We start from the raw sequence: 18,033 nt of genomic DNA, 5'->3' as shown, positions 1-18,033 counted from the left end.
TTAAAGATTCCAATGCTGGACAGAATGAAATTATAGAATCAGTTTTGGGCTCATAGTTTTTGTGATTCCAATCCAAGATCAATGGACCCATAGCTTTGGGGCTCTGTTGGGAATGGTGGATGGCAATGGCAAATAGTACATGATGGAGTGAACTGCTTACTGCACGGCCAGGAAGCAAAGAAAAGGAAGAAAAAGGAGCCAGGGTTCCACAAATCCCTTCAAGGGCACACCTCCAGTGACCTAAGGACCTCCCACTAGAACCCTTCACCTAAAGGGACCACAATACCTCTCAATAACACCCATCAGGGATCAAGTCTTTTAACATCTAAATCTTTGTGGGACACTTATCCAAAGCATAGCACAAGTCCTCTAAAATTGTAAGCTATAACAATAGCAACTTTAAGAGGATAAATAGATGAGGATGGTGGAAACACAAGATTAAGAGAATAATTTTATAAAATGAGCCCACTGTACTGACTCACCACATGCTTTCTTTGCCAAAAAGCATCTGCCTGCAGCCCTGCCTGGTCTGGGGGCAGGAAATGTCACATTCCTCAACAAACCGAGACAGTGGGGAGAACACCTGGCAGTCAGTGTACATAATGAACGATGGGGATCCAGAGAGGATAATTGCTGCTTAACACTGGGTTCCTAACAGCTAACCTCTGGGATCACACATTCCAGCTCAAGGGGTTGCTAACACCTCCAGGGATCTCACTTCCCAACACAAAGGATTATACCCTGTGCTCTTGCCCTTTCTTGACCTTAGGCACATACACAGAGTAGATAGGGAGGCAGGGATTAAAAGGGGCATTCTGTGGTCTAAAAAAGAGCAAGACACACCCCCTCCTGCAAGCACCTAGCTCTGAGTACTCTTTTTCAGGAGAAGTCTGCTACTTCTGTCCCTCTCTTAAATAAAACTGTGCTTTCCATATTTGCCTTGGCATTTATCAGGTATTTAATCTTTAACATATTGGGAATGAGAACCCATTCCTGACTGGTATTACAACTATCCTTTACTGTCTACAAAACACAAAACTGTTGTTATGCTCTATTTACATTATCTCATTAAATATTTTTACCAACAACTTTGACAAGTAATTTACTATCACAAAACTTATACAATGTAGGTGTATGAATTGAATTTAATAAATTTACAGTTTTAGAATATTTCCATAACCCCCAAAAGGTTGTCTTGTAAGTCTGTAAATAATAGCCACACCCGCCCCAAATTTGAGGCAAACTTTGACTTCTTTTTTGTCTCTAGAAATTTTTATTTTTCTGGATATTTTATGTATAGATAATTATATATACAGTTTTTTTTTCATCTGGGCCCAGGAGTTTGGAATTTTTTTTCTGTAAAGAATCAGATAGTGAATATTTTCTGCTTTGCAGCCTATACATCTGTTACAACTATTCAACTGTGCTATTCTAGCATGAAAGTTGCCACAGACAACATGTAAACAAATAGGTATGGCCAGATTTAGATTTGACTCAGAGGCTTTACCATAGTTTACTGATCTCTAACTTTGACTGCAGAATATATTCCATTGTATGGACATAGGTTTTACTTGAACATTCTTCAGTTGTTGAGCTCTGGTACTCATTCCAGTTTGAGGCTATTACAAAAAATGCTTCTATGAAAGTTAGCATACATATCTTTGTGTGACATTGCACTTATTTCCTCTTGGTAGATTTCTAAAAGTGAAAATCCATATCATATAATAAGTTTATTTTTTTTAGAAATTTTCCAAAGCAACTGTACCATTTGATGTTCCCAAATAGTGGCACTTGACTATTCAATTTTCTCTATGTACTTGTCAACAGCTGGATATTGTCCATGTTCCTTACAGTAACCTCTGGTGTAATAAAGTACACCAGAGATAAATTTGCTTATCAAATATTTTTAATCTGTTGGTGTGCCCCCAACAGATTAAAAATATTTGATAAGCAAATTAGTATAGATATGAACCATGGATATAATCAGCTAGAATCATGGATATAATCAGCTACTCCAGCAGAAACACTGTCTCAACCAAAGGGGATTGAGGTAAGATAACATAAAGAGAGGAGGATGGATCTCTCAAATTCTTCTACCAGACCATAGAGCTATTTGGTGACAAAAGTTTACTACTCCACAACACAAGGGAATAATGACCCCAGAAGCTATTTAATCATCAAGATTGCCACCTAGGTTTCAAAGAGTGGTGGGAGGTAGCAAAGCCCAGATTTCAAAGGCCAAATGGAAAATTCTTGGGAGCATAAACCCTACAAAGTAGAACCTGGAAGCTCAAACTTGGCCAGCGTCCAAGTGCCAGTGAGTCCAAAGGGCAGAACATCCAACCTAGCCTTTGTAAGTTCTACACTTGATTGAGATCCTATCTTCCTTCTGATTTTTCCCTTTTGGAAAGAAATGTCTATCTTATGATTGTACCACTAAAAATATTTTAGAAATAGATCACTTATATGGTTTTAGAGTTCATAGAGAAAATTTTTGCCTCAGGATAGACAAGTACTTAAGGGTGTCACAGATAGATGATACTTAAATAAGACTCTTAATTTTAGATTTTTGAGTTCATATTGGAATAAGTTAAGGCTTTAGGGAATGCTGAAATGGAATGAATGTATTCTGCATAGGAGAAGGACTTGAATTTTCATGTCCTTCTCCTATGCAAAGGTGGAATATTATAGAAGGAATTAAGCCCCACAAAATAGTATGTTGATGTTCTAACTCCAATTGTGATGGTATTTCAAGATGGGGCCTTTGGGAAGTTATAAAGTATAGATTAGGGCACTAAAAAGGGCCCTATGATGGGATTATCAAACAAAGAGGAAAGAACAGAGTGTGTATTACTTTGAGAACCCAGCAAGAAGATGGCTATCTGCAAACCTTCATCAGGGAACCAAATCTATTGGCAGCCTCCAGAAGTATGAGGAATAAATATTAGTTGTTTTAGTCACCCAGTCTATATTATTTTGTTAAACAGTCTCTGCTTCTAATTTATGTGTTATATATCTCATTGGAAATGCAATTTGTTTTTTTTTTCATTATTTAAATGTTTATTTTCACCTCTGATCATATTTTACCAATATTATTATAAAATGAGATTTATAAATTTATGTTTATTTGTTTATACTATATTTGGTTATTATGTTATTGTTATATACATATTGCTAGTTAATACATTCTTAAAAAGAAAATGTTATGTAATAACTGTAGCAATGGTACATTAATTTTAAAGAGCTTTTTTTTTATTGGTTGTTCAAAACATTACAAAGCTCTTGACATATCATATTTCATACATTAGATTCAAGTGGGTTATGAACTCCCATTTTTACCCCATATACAGATTGCAGAATCACATCGGTTACACATCCACATTTTTACATAATGCCATATTAGTAACTGTTGTATTCTGCTACCTTTCCTATCCTCTACTATCCCCTCTCCCCTCCCCTCCCATCTTCTCTCTCTACCCCATCTACTGTAATTCATTTCTCTCCTTGTTTTTTTTCCCATTCCCCTCACAACCTCTTATATGTAATTTTGTATAACAATGAGGGTATCCTTCCATTTCCATGCATTGTTATTTCCCTAATGATTAAAAACATAGGATATCTTTTTATGTGCTTATAAACTGTTTTAGTCAGCTTTTTCACTGCTGTGACTAAAAGACCTGACAAAAACAACTCTAGAGGAGGAAAAGTTTATTTGGGAGCTCATGGTTTCAGAGGTCTCAGTCCAAAGAAGGCTAGATCCATTTCTTGGGGCTCAAGATGATGCAGCTCATCTTTGTGGAAGTACATAGTGGAGGGAAGCTGCTCACCTCAAGGCAGCCAGAAAGCAGAGAGTGGGGGAAGGGGCCACAAAGAAGACAACCTTCCAGGGCACACCTCCAGTGACCCACCTCCAGCCACCCCCCACCTGCCTACAAACTCAATGCTGATTAGGTTACACCTCTCACAATCCAATCATTTCAACTTGTAACATTCCTGCATTAATACAGGAACTTCTGGTTTCTGATTGGAATTACATTCTTATTTCTTTTTAACCATGTTTCTAGCTTTCATGTCAAAACTGCATCCTGTGACCCTGTGAACCTTTTTTATTGGTTTTATTTGTCTTTACATGGGTACCTTGAGATTTTCTACCTACAGAATTTTGTCATATATGAAAACAAATCTTAATTCTTTTCTAGTTTAGATATATTTATTTAAACAACTATTTTGGTTCCTTCATGGGCTAGAATCCTCAGTACAATGCTAAGTATCAGTGATGAGAGATGTTTGTACTCTGTTCTTAATCTTAGGGGAAAACACTCAGATATTCACCATTAAATATAATGTTAATTGTAAGTTTTTCATAGCTGTCCTATGTCAGGTTGAGGAAGTTCCCTTCTATAACTCCTTTGTTGAGAGTTGTTATCAACAATGGATACGCAAATTCTGTTATATGTCTACTGAGACAATCATGAATTTTTTTGCCCTATGTTCTTTTAATATGTATGTTACATGAATTGATTTTTTAATATTAAACCAGCCTTCCATTTTTGGAATTAATTCCCAAGAATGGAAATATGATGTCCAATTCAGGTTTTTAAAAATTTTGTGTAATATTTTTGTGTCTGCATCATGAAGAATATTATTCCAAAGTTTCCTTTTGTCGTGTTTTTGTTTGATTTTGGTGTCAAGGTAAAAGTTGGAAGGTATTCCATCCTCTATCCCTAAAAGGGTTTGTGAAAAACTAGTATAATTTCTCTTTTAAACATATGAAAGAATTCACCAGTGATGAAATCTATGTATCAAGTTTTCTTTGTGGAAATATAGTAAATAATTAATTCAATTTCTTTATGTGTTATAGAGCGATTTCTTCTTGAATCAGTTTTGGTAATCTGCATCTTTCTAAGAATTTTTCTAATTCATCTTACTTATTTGCTGCTATAAAGTCATTCTTTAGAGTCTTTTTTAATCCTTTTAATTTCTGCAAAATTAGTAGTAACGCACCTCTTTTATTCTTCATTTTGATAATTTCTTTCTCTCTCTCTCTCTCTCTCTCTCATTTCTCCTTGCTCCATGCCCTCAATCTGGCTAAAGATTTGTCAAATGTATAGATTTTCACTCAAAGAACCTACTTTGGTTTGACTAATTTTTCTCTAATGTTTTTCTGTTTTCTACTTCTCTGATTTTGCTTCTTCTACTAGCTTAAAATTTAGTTTCCTCTTCTTTTTCTATTATCTTAAGGTAATAGGTTTAGGCACCTAAGAATTATTTTCTAATATAGAAGTTTAAAATTTCAAATTTCTCTAAGCACCATTAGAGTAGCATCCTATAAATTTTGATAAGTCCCACTTTTTATTTTCATGTAAAAATACTTTCCAGTTGCCTATGATTTATAATGACCCAAGGGTTATTCAGAAGTGCATTATTTAATTTCCAAATATTTATGGATTTCCAAGATTTCTTTCTTCTGAATGTTCCATCATACATGAATAGGTAAGCCTAAAGCTGACACACAGGTCTCTGAGGCTTTGTTGATTTTTCTTCAATCTTTTTTCCACTCTGATCTTTTGATTAGATAATCTATCTTCAAGTTCACTGAGTTTTTTTCATCAGCCACATCAGATCCCATTGCTGATGGGACTATCTAATGAATTTTTCATTTCAGTTACCATACTCTTTAACTTCAGAATTTTTGTATGGTTCTTTAAAAAATCATTTCTATCTCCTTACTAAAAGTCTCAATTTGTCACACTTTCATTTAATTAAATAGTTTACTTTCTGCTTTTAACTGATAACAAGTATTTTAAAGCCTCTGTTTTTAAATCTAGAAATATTATTTCTGCTGTTTTCTTTATCATGGGTCACATTTTCCTATTTCTTTACATACTTAATAATTTTTGAAACTCAACATTTTAGACAATATATTTTATCAACTCTGGACTGTGTCATTATGCCTGAAGGTTGTCATTCCTGTTTTACAGTTTGTATCTGTATTCACTTACTTGTCAGAATTATATCTGTAAACTACAGCATTAAGTTGCTGCTGGTCTACCCAGTTGATTTTTGTTTATGGGTTTTTTTTTTAAATTCTTCTTTTTATCTTCAAGCCTCAGTTTCTAGGGACTTCCAGTGTCTACACAGCTTAATGATCAACCAGTGACCAGAAAGAAATTTTACTCAAATGCCTTGAGCCAGTAAGTCCTCTATCCCTTGCCAATTACTCTGTAGTTGACAAGAGAGTGCATTAAAAGTTCAGGTCAAGTTTAAGTTGGCCCTGGGTTTTATTTTCTGCTGGGCTCTTTCTGGTCTTCTATATATGTGTATACAGCCCCTAGACAGGAGTGTATGACTAACTTGCATCCTCCCCATTCTCTGATATACAAGTGTACAGAAACAGTTGGATATGAGATTGTCTGTCATGACCACAACCCTATGCAGGTAGAACTGCTGGCCTTTTCCAATTAACTGACTCCAAGATTGTCAGTTATACTAATAATACTGCTAGAAATAAGCACCACCCATCTGAATAAGTCCCTTCCACCAGAACAGGACCGTTTCTGGTCTTAATGGCTTGCCCTGCCCTAGAGATCCACCAGCAATAAACAACCTGGGAGTAGGATACAGCATCCCTAGATTAAAACATTGAACTACAACATTCTTGCAGCATTTATCAAACACCTGTCAGACTGTTTTATGTCTTTGTCTGATTTCCAAAGCACTAGATTTTGGGGTTTTGTTCAATTTTTGTCCAGCTTTATGATTTTTTTTGGGGGGGTAGAAGAAAATCTGCCAACCTTCTTATCTAGCCATGGATAAAATTCCACCCCCAGCTCAATCTTAACTACATGGAAGCACATATAATCCCTCTCATTAACAAAAATGGTAAAATTTACGTGAGTTCTCCAAGTTACACAGCAAATAAAGGATCCATTCATTTCACAAATATTTGAGCAACTACATACATGCCAATAACTCTTCTAAATGCATCAAGGACCAAAAGAAACAAAAAAGATATTTTTGTTAGTGTAGTATGAATTCTAGCAGGACAATAAATTAAACTAAAATACATAGTGCATGAAAAGGTGATTAAGGCCTACAAGAAAAAAATACAATAAAATGGACCAAGATAAAAGGGCCCATTAATTGAAGATGGAAAGACCTTTTCACACTCAATAACATTTGAGCAAAGACTTGAGGGTTAAAGGAGTTAAAGAAACTAATCAAGCAGATAACTGGAAGAAAAGCATTCCAGGCAAAGGGAACATAAAGTGGAGAATGGAAGGGAACAGTGAACCTGGAATGTTAAAGAACATTAACAGCAACATTAATATAATCAGTGGGGTAGAGATATATTAGGTATCCACTGTTGTGAAAAAGATTACCCAAACTTTGTAATTTAAAGAACATTTATTATGACAGATTCTGTGGGTCATGAATATGAGCCCAGTTTAGCTAAGTCCTTCAGCTCAGGATTTCTCCCAAATCTGAAATCAAGATATTGGTCATCTAGAAGTTCTCTCAAGGCTCAAATGAGAGAGACCTTACTTCCCAACTCACTCACAGTTGTTGGCAGAATTCCATTCTATACTGGCTATTAGCCGGAGGATACTTTTAGTCCCTCCATGGATTTGTCAATAAGGCAGTGTACTACAGGGAAGTTGCTTAATCAAAGAAAGGAAGAGAAAAGAGCCAGAGAGTACAAGCAAAAGTCATCATCTTTTATAACTTAATCTCAGAAGTGACATTCCATCCTTTTTGCCAATCCTCTTGTTAGAAGCCGATTACTAGGTCCACAACATACTGAAAAAGAGAGGATTATATATGGGGCATGAGTATTAGGAAGTAGAAGGCACTATGAGCCATCTTAAGAGGCAGCCAACCACAAGAGAGTAGTGGGAAATGAGGTCAGAGAGGTTTGTGAGGTGGGAAAGAATGCCAGATCACACAAAGCTCCATAGGTTCTAGTAATGACTTTGTCTTTTACTGTGAGTGAAATGGGAAAGTATTACAGGATTTTGAGCAGACTTGGCATAGGATATGTCATGTTTTTAAAAGATCACTATGATTTCTGCATTATGAATAAAAATCGATAGGTAAGAGATGTGTTAGGAGGTTCCTATAATAACCTAAAAAGAGACAACAGTGTGTTAAACAGTATAGTAGCCAGAAGGTAGTAAGAAGTAAATTCTAAAAGAATTCTTAAGATCAAATACAAGAGAATTTCCTGCCATATTTGATACAAAACATGAAAAAAATAGTTTCAAGGACAGTCTTCAAGATTTTTGGCCTGAGGAATTCTATCCTTCTGGTTGCTACATATACAACAAGGAAAATAATAGTATAGAAGATTGAGCTGCTCTGAACATGTGAAATTTGAGGTTTTCTGGTAGAAATTCCTGTAACAGCTGCACAGAAGAATATGAAGTTCAAAAGAGGTTTGCACAAAGATTTGAATTTGGAAGTTTGGCATATAAATGATATTTAGAATCAAGCAACAGTATAAAATCAATAAAGGACTGAGATAAAGAACAGATCCAAAGATTAAACCCTGGGCATTTCAACATTAAAGAGGTCAAGAAGAAGAGAAAGAAGCTGCAAAGAAAACTTACAAGGCATAACCAAGGACGTAAAATGAAAAACCAAGAGTATATGTTTCTTCACAATCTGGCATATAGAGAAAGGTTTATGATACCAATGTGACAAACTCACACAAGTCACTCTAGCTATAAATCCAAGAGATTACTTATTTTTCTGATATTTCCACTTGGAAATGAGGAAAGAAATCCTTAGGCATTTAGGTCTCAAGAAGTTTTTATCTAGATAATCTCTTGAGCAGACTTAACCAGAAACTACTTAGGAAACATCCCCTAAGATTAACAATGTTTTCTTTTAAAAGGAGGAAAAGGGAACATGAAACAGGACACAAAATTAGACAGAACTGAGACTATAAAGTCATACAAGAGCAGTTTTATGAAAGAAAATAGCAAAACACTTGAAGACATAATGAATAAATAAAATTAATAAAAAGGAAAAAAGAAATTGAAAGCTTAACCCATTAAGTTTTCAATTTTTCAAGTCTCAACTTTTCAATTCTAGGAACATTTCAACAAAATTGGCACAGATATAGTAAACTAGGTTGGAAATCATAATCTAGAGTTTACATATAATTATACTAATATTAATATTATACCAATTAGTATGCCATAATATAATTATATGCCTATTATGTAATATATAATTACATATTACATACTAGTATATAATTATATATTACATACTAGTTTGTAAGTTTTTTTTAAACATTTGAGAATATATGACAAAATGGGTTTATGTTTCTGGGGTAGACAGAACATCTCCAGCCAAGGGAGTCTCCTGATTAGAAGATCACTACTAGCATAGTGGAAATGGGCAGAAATAAGCAACTTCACATTTCATCTTCAACAAGCTCCAGGAAACTGTATCTCCTTTTCAGGTAGCTTCAGTTAACAGGATTGCTAATAACCAACAGACGGGGAATATCTGCAGGCAGACACAGCAATCATCCTGACTTCTATAAACTTGCCAGGAAAAAAACACCTGAATTCCATTAATAAAACACAAGATCCCCTCCAAATGGAGCTTCCAGACCTTCGGATTTACAGAGATCATTAAAGGCCGTCTACAAATGAAAATTCTTTTTATAATGATACTAAGTTTTTATTTGCATTTCTTCTATGCTTAACTTGAACTGATTGATGAAATAGAAACAACAGTGGATAAAACTGCTGGCCTTTTAAAAGGAGAGAGAACAGTGGACTCATGCTATACTGTCAGTCATTTTGTATCCTTCAGGGGAAGAAGTAGTTTGGACTTTTATTCATGAAAGTAAACTGTCTATTAAATGTCCACCCTTACGTATGTATCTTTTAATATTCTGTGGCAAGAGAAGTATACATAAAGCATACTTACTTGTTTCTTACAAATGTCTCAATATAATGCTATTCCAGTTATGAGATACACTACTGCATTTTTAAAAAACCCTCTTTTTTTGCTTGAAAGAACAACTGCCAAATGAGTAATGGTTATTCAGACTTATGTATAAGGCAGTCTTTGTCAAAAATGAGCAGTGAACATTGAGCATGGTGGCATGCAACCACAGTCCCAGCTACTCAGGTGGTGGTGTGGCAGGAGGTTGCTTGAGTCCAGGACTTCAAGGCCATCCTGAGCAACATAGCAAGATCTCAAAATACAAGCAAGCAAATAAAACAACAACAAAAAAGAAACTGCAAAGAAAATAAGTAAATAACAGTATTTGTTACCACCAATAAAACTCAAGCTTTCAAGAGAAAAATCAGAATTTAGGAATACTTGAATTTATCACCTTTAGAACTTGAGTTTCACAGCTTCCCAATACAAAAGGGCTTTTCTAATAAAAATAGTGGTGACAATATTGAATGTTTTTTCTAATGTATAATGATACATGTCAACATTTGAAAAACCTATATTATTCATTGAACCAATATTTTCCAAATGAATAAGGCAATAAAATGTCAAAAAAACATGTATAGGTAAAAGATTGATTCAAAGTGCAAATGGAATTTCAAGGCAATGAAGAATTAAAAGGCAGTGAACACATAAATTTAAATCAATAATTTGAAGGTAGTTAGCACTCTTAAATATTTTCATGGAGGAAGACAACTAAAACTACTTTAAGAGAATTTTAATAAGAGTTTAAACCTTTGTGACCAGTTTTGTTTTGTTTTTGTTTGGTTTTTCATAGAAACTGTCATCTTAGTTAGAACCTACACTGGCATTAAAAAAAAACCTGACAAAGGTAGGGGAGCCCTGAAACAGCAGCTCTCCAAAACTATATGTCTATAAGCTACTGTAAATTATCACTAATTAACATATGAAAATTAACCTTTGTCTAGAAAAGTGACTGCCAAATGATTTGTTACCAGATAGCTTTTCTTTTAAAAGCACTCAAGAAAGAAGACAACACAGAAGACAATTACAAGCCTGATTATTTTCCCTATTCCTCAAACCTCTCTAAATACATGCACAAAAAACACATTATGAAAGCCATCATTTCTTCCTAGACCTGCCTGTGTTAAAATCAGAATCAGCATCATAAGCATTTCAGTAATGGATTACCAAGCTCCCTATCATGCCAAGTAAAACAGAACTTCTGGACATGATCTAGCATTCCACATTATTAAAATGTCTCCAGAAAAATTCTGAAGCTTTCCTGGAGGTTCAATGCTGGTAGCTACTCCCATAGGAAACATCCTCAGAATCATTTGCTTAAAGGCAAATAGCTCCATCTTGGGAAATAAGATCTACTTTGGGCTCTGCCACTCACTAATAAGGTGATCTTTAACATCGATTTCTTCCTCTAGAAAAGGTAGAAAATACAAAAAAAAAAAAAAAAAAAAAAAGCAGGGTGGCGAGGAGACAAACATTTATGAAAATTTTAAAAAATGCTGAATATGAAAGTCTTGTACATTGCCTACAAGGTTAGACTGAAAATGTGCTGATGTATTGAGAGAGATTAGATAACTGTAGAATTTGATGGAGGCAACAGATAAATACAGTGCTTTGTATTTTTTTAGTTCTCAGAATCCAGAAGAAGATGTCTATGTAATAAGTAACTAGATAGTATCCAGCATTTCAGAAGAAAAAGCTGGGTTTGAGAATAATAATTATTTTAGAAACCACACAATTCTTTCCTTTCAGGTTCTTTGCTGTAGGTAGGTCATCATTGAGTTGAAGCCAAAGGCCTTGGTGGATAGTAAAAGGATGTGACTAACTTTATAATAATAACCATTAATAATATCCAATTAAATTTTGTTTTGACTCATGGTCAACAAAAAATTCTATTCATCATTTGGCTTTTCATGCAAATTTCTTCCCTAGACCAGTGTGTCTCAACTATCCTAACCCAAGGAAGTTATATTTTCCAGCATAGCCTAAGTTCTGCAAAGAATTAGCCGTAAGGCCCTAAAGCACCTATTATTTGTAAGGACTGACTCATTTCCTAATGTTTTAAATTCTATTACAGACACTTTATCCTTGTGAGGACTGAAGACATACTATCCTTGGGAGAACTGAGAAAAATACTAAAAGCCTTTTCTGTAGGTTTAATTTCCTACATGATTCTAACTGCAAAGAGCTGATGAAGTAATATTCTGGCTTACAAGTCTCTGTGACCTTGGTTTTAATAGATAGTTCAGTAGCCTCTGGGTTCAATGATAAGATATGGTTCCTGGACTTGGACTTCCCTAACATGTAAATTGGCTTATCCTGTTACATGTCTACAGGATAATCTTATTTTATTGTTACACAAGTGACAGGCTCCTCCACCAAAATTGTTTTTGAAGAAGTAAGCCATATCCTTCCAATAAATTTGTACTGAAAAGGCAACATTCTACTTAATAAGAACCATATCAACAGTTTTAACATTACATTTATAAAATATTTAATGTATAAATAGGAAATATTAAATTCTTTTCTTTGTCCTTTTGGTTTTTTATTTAGAAATAATTTTAGACATGTAGAATAGTTGCAAAAGTAATACCAAGAGTTGCCATATACCCTTCAGCCAGCATCCTTTAATGTAACATCTTACATAATTATACAAAATTTATCAAAATAAGAAAATTAAAGCTGGTATAATACTAGTAACTAACTACAGAAGTTACCCAAATGTCACCACTTTCCCTATTAATGCCATTTTTAGAAATATTATTCAATATTAAAATACTATAAAGACTTTTCCAAACCTATACCAAAAGGATAGAATTTCACAATGGGTCCTTTATATTTTAGATCAGGAGAAAAGACAAAGGTTAGAACCAAAACAGCTAAATTAAAAAATCAATGAAACACTTGAAAAAAATTCCCATTAACAGAAATTTCTGTGTTTTCTAAAGTTTCCCACTGAAATCTTATACATCTTATTTACTGATGAACAAAATGGCATCTCTTTTCTAAATAAGAAATTTTACATTTTTAAATAGCACAAGTCTCATGATTATTTGAAAAGAAAGAAAAATGTAGGTGGTTATTATAAATTTGTAAGATCTAATACTAGAAAAAGGGGAGGGGAATGGGAAGGGAGAGAGGCTACCTATCAACCATAGCCTCTGAATTAAATACCTCTGTATAGTACAATAAAGGTAATGGTGAAAATTCCCCTTCCAAGAGAGCTTTCTACTATTGTCAACACTTACCAAAAAAATTCTGGAAAACAGATTTTTAAATAAAGAGCACAATTAAGTATGGGAAATCAGCAATATTAACATAAGGGACATGAAAATAAAGTAATCAGATCGAACTACCACAAAGAAGTGTTATAAGCTAACCTAAAAGATGCAAAATAGGCACTAATGGTTTTAGAATATTGAGAATGAAGACATATTATTTATTCATTCCTGGTATAAAAGAAAACAATAATCTCATATTTGATATCAAAATTAAAAGTTTATATGTAGCTTTATTCTACATTCTGATAGCAGCCCAAATAGGAAATATAACAAAAAGATACTTACTATAATATCCATATAATACAGTGTCCTCAATCTGTTTGCTGACATTAGCATTAGCCCAGACCTAGGACAGTAAGGAAACAATAGCAATATTAATTTTAACATCCACCTGCCCAACAGTTAAGATTTAATTTGACAGAATTTCACTTCTAAAGTTTATCATTAATTCAAATAAGGTATGGTCTATATCTTCAAAAAATGAGAGGCAGACAAGTAAACAGACAAATTTCGATATGGAAATGCTTAGATAACACAGTTCTGGGGAAGCACCAAGGCACCTAACTGAACTGAAGATCAGGAATAGCTTTCCCAAAATTATCTAAAATGAGAGACCAAAGGTAAAAGAAGATGTTTTTAGGGAAAAGGAAAGAAAATAGAAAGAAAATGATGAAAGAGGAAAGAGGAATATGCATGGAGAGTTAGAAAAACTGAAAGAAGCTAAGTACAGATTCACTAGAAAAACAAAAACAAAAACCAGAAAACAGGTGGAGTAAGGGAAAGGAAGGGCATATGTTGAAGAGATTTGTGAGTCATAGAAAGTATTTTGGACTTTGTCCTAAAGGTAATGGAAAATGGTGATGAATTTATGCAGACATTAACAAATGTAATTTGTATTTTATAAAATAAGATTTGAACAGATTATCACTTTTGAAATATATAAAAGTTCATCTAAACTCCTTTGCATTCATCCCCATAAATGTTCTTTCAACCAATAAACTTATATTTCAAATTAATCTTGTCAATAGAAAAAAATCTATACACTACTGAGTCAGAATGGAGGTATAATAATTTTAAATATTTTTGTCTAATACCCTAAATTCTGTGCATGCAAAAAATTAAACCTGGAGAGTCTATGGAACTGATCATTGATATTAAGTTGCAAGGTTCAAATTCGAATGCAGGTCATTTTTTTTTAATAAACATTTCAGGAATTCAAGTTAGTGTCAACATTCACTATAAGTGCTGTTAAGGAAATTATCAACACTTAATTTTCTTAAACTAACTTAGGATTTTTCTTTTCTCCTCCTTTTTGCCTACAAATACATCTAGCAATGAACATCTATGAATTTCTTGCTGATAAATAACTAAAATAAAAATGTGGACGATCCAAACTTGCAAGTGCAAAACCTATATACAAAATGAACAATAATACTTCCAAACAGCTATAAAAATATAGCTTAATAAATCAAATTTTAAAAATGAACTATATAAAGAAAACTAACCTAACTGTAGATTATTAAAGTTCTAGATAAGTGGAAAATCACCTGTGCAACATGAAAGATTATAAATACTAATTCACTCCAAATTAATCTATAAAAATAATATATATGCCAATCAAAACCCCAGTGTACTGAGTGAGCCAGGCATGATATCATGTGCCTATAGTCCAAATTACTTGGCAGGCTAAGGTGAGAAAATTGCTTGAACTCAGAAGTTCAGTGATAGCATGGACAACATAGCAAGACCTTTTCTCTTAAAAGAAAGAAAAAGTGGAGAGAGAGAGAGAGGGGAGAAAACAGGAAGAAAGAACGAAGGGAAGGGCAAGGGAGGGAGGGAGGAAAGAAGAAATCCCAATGTACCAAGTATGTTAATATGTTAAAAAAGACCAACAATAAGTAATTTCCTAATTACTATATTTTACTAGTAAAACATGAAAATGTTTTATTTTAATAATGTTTAATTTAACTAACTGGCATAATAGAAAACATTAATAATATGAAGTAGTGGCAAAATGTGGAGTTGAAAGCATTTCCTTCACATTAATAGGAGACTCTATGATCTAGATATCCTTTGTTGAATCCATCCTAAAAATATTCACAAGTTAAGATAGATATCAGTACAGGGACATTTTTAACAGTAGTACTGGCCAATGAATGACTTTGAGATTCTTACTGATTTCCCTGGCAACAAGATAGCCTGAACAGGGCGGCCTCCCTTTCACACACAAGAGGAATACACTTAATTTCAACTACTCCTGGGACAAAGGAGCCCACAGTCTTCATCAGTTATTCAGCAATGAGAATGTCCTAACACCCTCTGAACAGCTTGTACCTACTCAGCTCAGACTACTTGACACTGAAGTCCCAAGTGTTTATCTATCTACAAGACCACTCTTCTGCCTCCCCTATAAGATAGAAGAAAGGAGGTTGAAGTACTGAAGTATCTGCACTTGGGAGAGCTTATTCTTGCATATATTTCAACTTATACATGAACATAAGTACTTGTTGATTTTTATTCCAGTAAATGACAGTCTACACCAAGCAACAATAACGGTTTTTGCTTAAAAGCTCTTTGCCCAACCATATTCAGTATAGTGTTGTTTAAAACTGAAGAAAATCTAAATACCCCAGGAAAAATGGTAAAACATATTATTGTGTATTCATAACAGAGAATATCACACAGACATTAAAAACAAACCTATTTAAAAAACAGCCATAGAAACATACACATGAAGTACTTTTTAATAGCCACCATTAGTTTTAAAACATGCAACCAACTCTTTAGGGGAAAGAAAAGGGGGAGGAACAAAAGAAACACCTAAAATACTTTTAAAAAGTCAAAGAAAGCATACATAGTGCTTACTAACTAGAATGGAAAGCCCTGAGGAAAATTCTATATAATGATTAGAAACTTTTTCCTCAATGATTTAAATATCCAAATGTATATATACATATTCCCCCAAAGCTTCACCTCTTAAGAGATGTACTTCCTTAGTGATTGCTTATGCATCAAATTGGAAGTGTAAAAAGATTTCTGATGAAGATGATCAAATTAAGAATAATTTATGGATGGACTAGAGGATAATTATAGCTTTTTTACTTATAACATTTCATGCAAAGTCCCTAGGAGTTTCCAAGACAGCCCCAAGAAGTAGCAATGTCCTCAACAGAACTCTGGATAGGGCAAAAGGGTGGGAGGGGAAAGGAGGAGTCATGGGGGTAAAAAAGATGGTGGAATGAGATGGATATCATTACTCTGAATACATGTATGAAGACAAGAATGGTGTGAATATACTTTATATACAACCAGAGATATGAAAAATTGTGCTCTATATGTGTAACATGAATTGTAATGCATTCTTCTGTCATATATAACAAATTAGAATTTTAAAAAATTCAAACTTAAAAATTGGACAAGAGCCCAAACCCAGGGGGAAGTGGGGGGGGGAGTTGAAAGTAGAAATTTTGAAAGTAATTTATAGCCAAATAATCATTCAAATTTAACATCTTTTACTCTACAAGTTTCTTGTGTTTAACCAATCATTGAGGCAATAGAGAGTAAAACTGTTACTATTTTAAAGCTACAAATATGTGTAAAATACACAACATCACTCAAGTACCATTAGTGTATTTGGCTTTTATGCACTCCTCTGCCTCCAAAATATTTGATATATTGTCAAGAAAGCTTACTTTATTAAATCTTCTTTCTTTTACGTTTTGAAAACCACTATACCCTTGATATGTTTTATAAACTATTGCCTCCCAGAGTAGAAACAAAAAGAAACTTCAATCACTTAAGACTCAAAGGAATGTAAAGACACTCAAAAACTAATACTAAATAGAGACTACTACAGAAGATTATTTCAGAAGAAAAGAAAACGATATGAATTCCATAGAACAAAAATGTAGTGGGGTCACATAGGTAAATTCCTTTTCCTATCCTTCAAGATGACTTTCTAAAACCTGGTGTCCAACCTAAAATTCCAACATGACTCTCCATACTTTTACCTGATAACCTCACCTTAGATCAGTAATTCTCATTCAGAAGCCATTTTGTTCCCATGGGCATTTGGAAATGTCTAGAAACACCAGGCAGAGGGAGGAATAGGCATCTGTTAAGTAGACATCTGCAAAACTTAGGAGAGTCCCTCACCACAAAGAATTATCCAGCACAAAATGTCAATGGTGGGGAACCACTGACTTAGAGGTCTAGCCTACCTCAGCATCTGTCAAGCATCTTACATCTGCAATGACACACTATCTCCACTCTCAAAAATTCTTCCTACTCTAATGAAGTTTAAAGTATACAAACTCAACTAATTCCCATTAACCTCAAAGAGATAAAGACATTACCACAACAAATAAAAACACAGATGCCCACCTAGAGAACAAAATTTCTTGAAAAGTTGACAGTATTCCTTATCACTACATCCTCACCTCACTGTCCATATTTAACCCAATCCAACCTGTCTGTCCTACTGCTATGCTAAAATTATTCTTCATAGTTACCAATGACCAAATCCAGTTGTCATTTCTCTACCCCTTTCACTTAACCTTCCAACAACACTCAAAAAAGCAATCATTCTCTATTCCTGAAATATTCTTCTCCTACTTTCCTTATCTACTTTTCTTCTTACTTCTCGGGTTCCAGCTTCTTCCCTTTGACTGGCCTCTACATATTGAAGCACTCCAATGTCAAGTCTTCTCTCACTACTCAGTCTGCCCAGTTACCAGTATACAGCTCTGACATTCATATGTTTACTCCCAAATATTTCTCTCCAGTCCTA

General features: G+C 34.1%; 1 protein-coding gene across 1 annotated transcript in view; it reads right to left on the bottom strand.

Annotated features, from left to right (window-relative positions):
* Lmbrd1 (LMBR1 domain containing 1) overlaps positions 1 to 18,033 on the bottom strand; it is a 98,087-nt gene that overhangs the window by 67,479 nt on the left and 12,575 nt on the right. The window contains exon 3 of the mRNA XM_026391346.2: positions 13,530 to 13,590. Coding sequence (XP_026247131.1) covers positions 13,530 to 13,590 — 61 coding nt within the window. The remainder of the gene's footprint in view (positions 1 to 13,529; positions 13,591 to 18,033) is intronic.

This window comes from Urocitellus parryii, chromosome 8 (genome assembly GCF_045843805.1).
Source record: "Urocitellus parryii isolate mUroPar1 chromosome 8, mUroPar1.hap1, whole genome shotgun sequence".
Classification (NCBI taxonomy): Eukaryota; Metazoa; Chordata; class Mammalia; order Rodentia; family Sciuridae; genus Urocitellus; species Urocitellus parryii.
The sequence above is the reverse complement of the archived record's forward strand: the minus strand, read 5'-3'. Positions and strand labels throughout refer to the sequence as shown.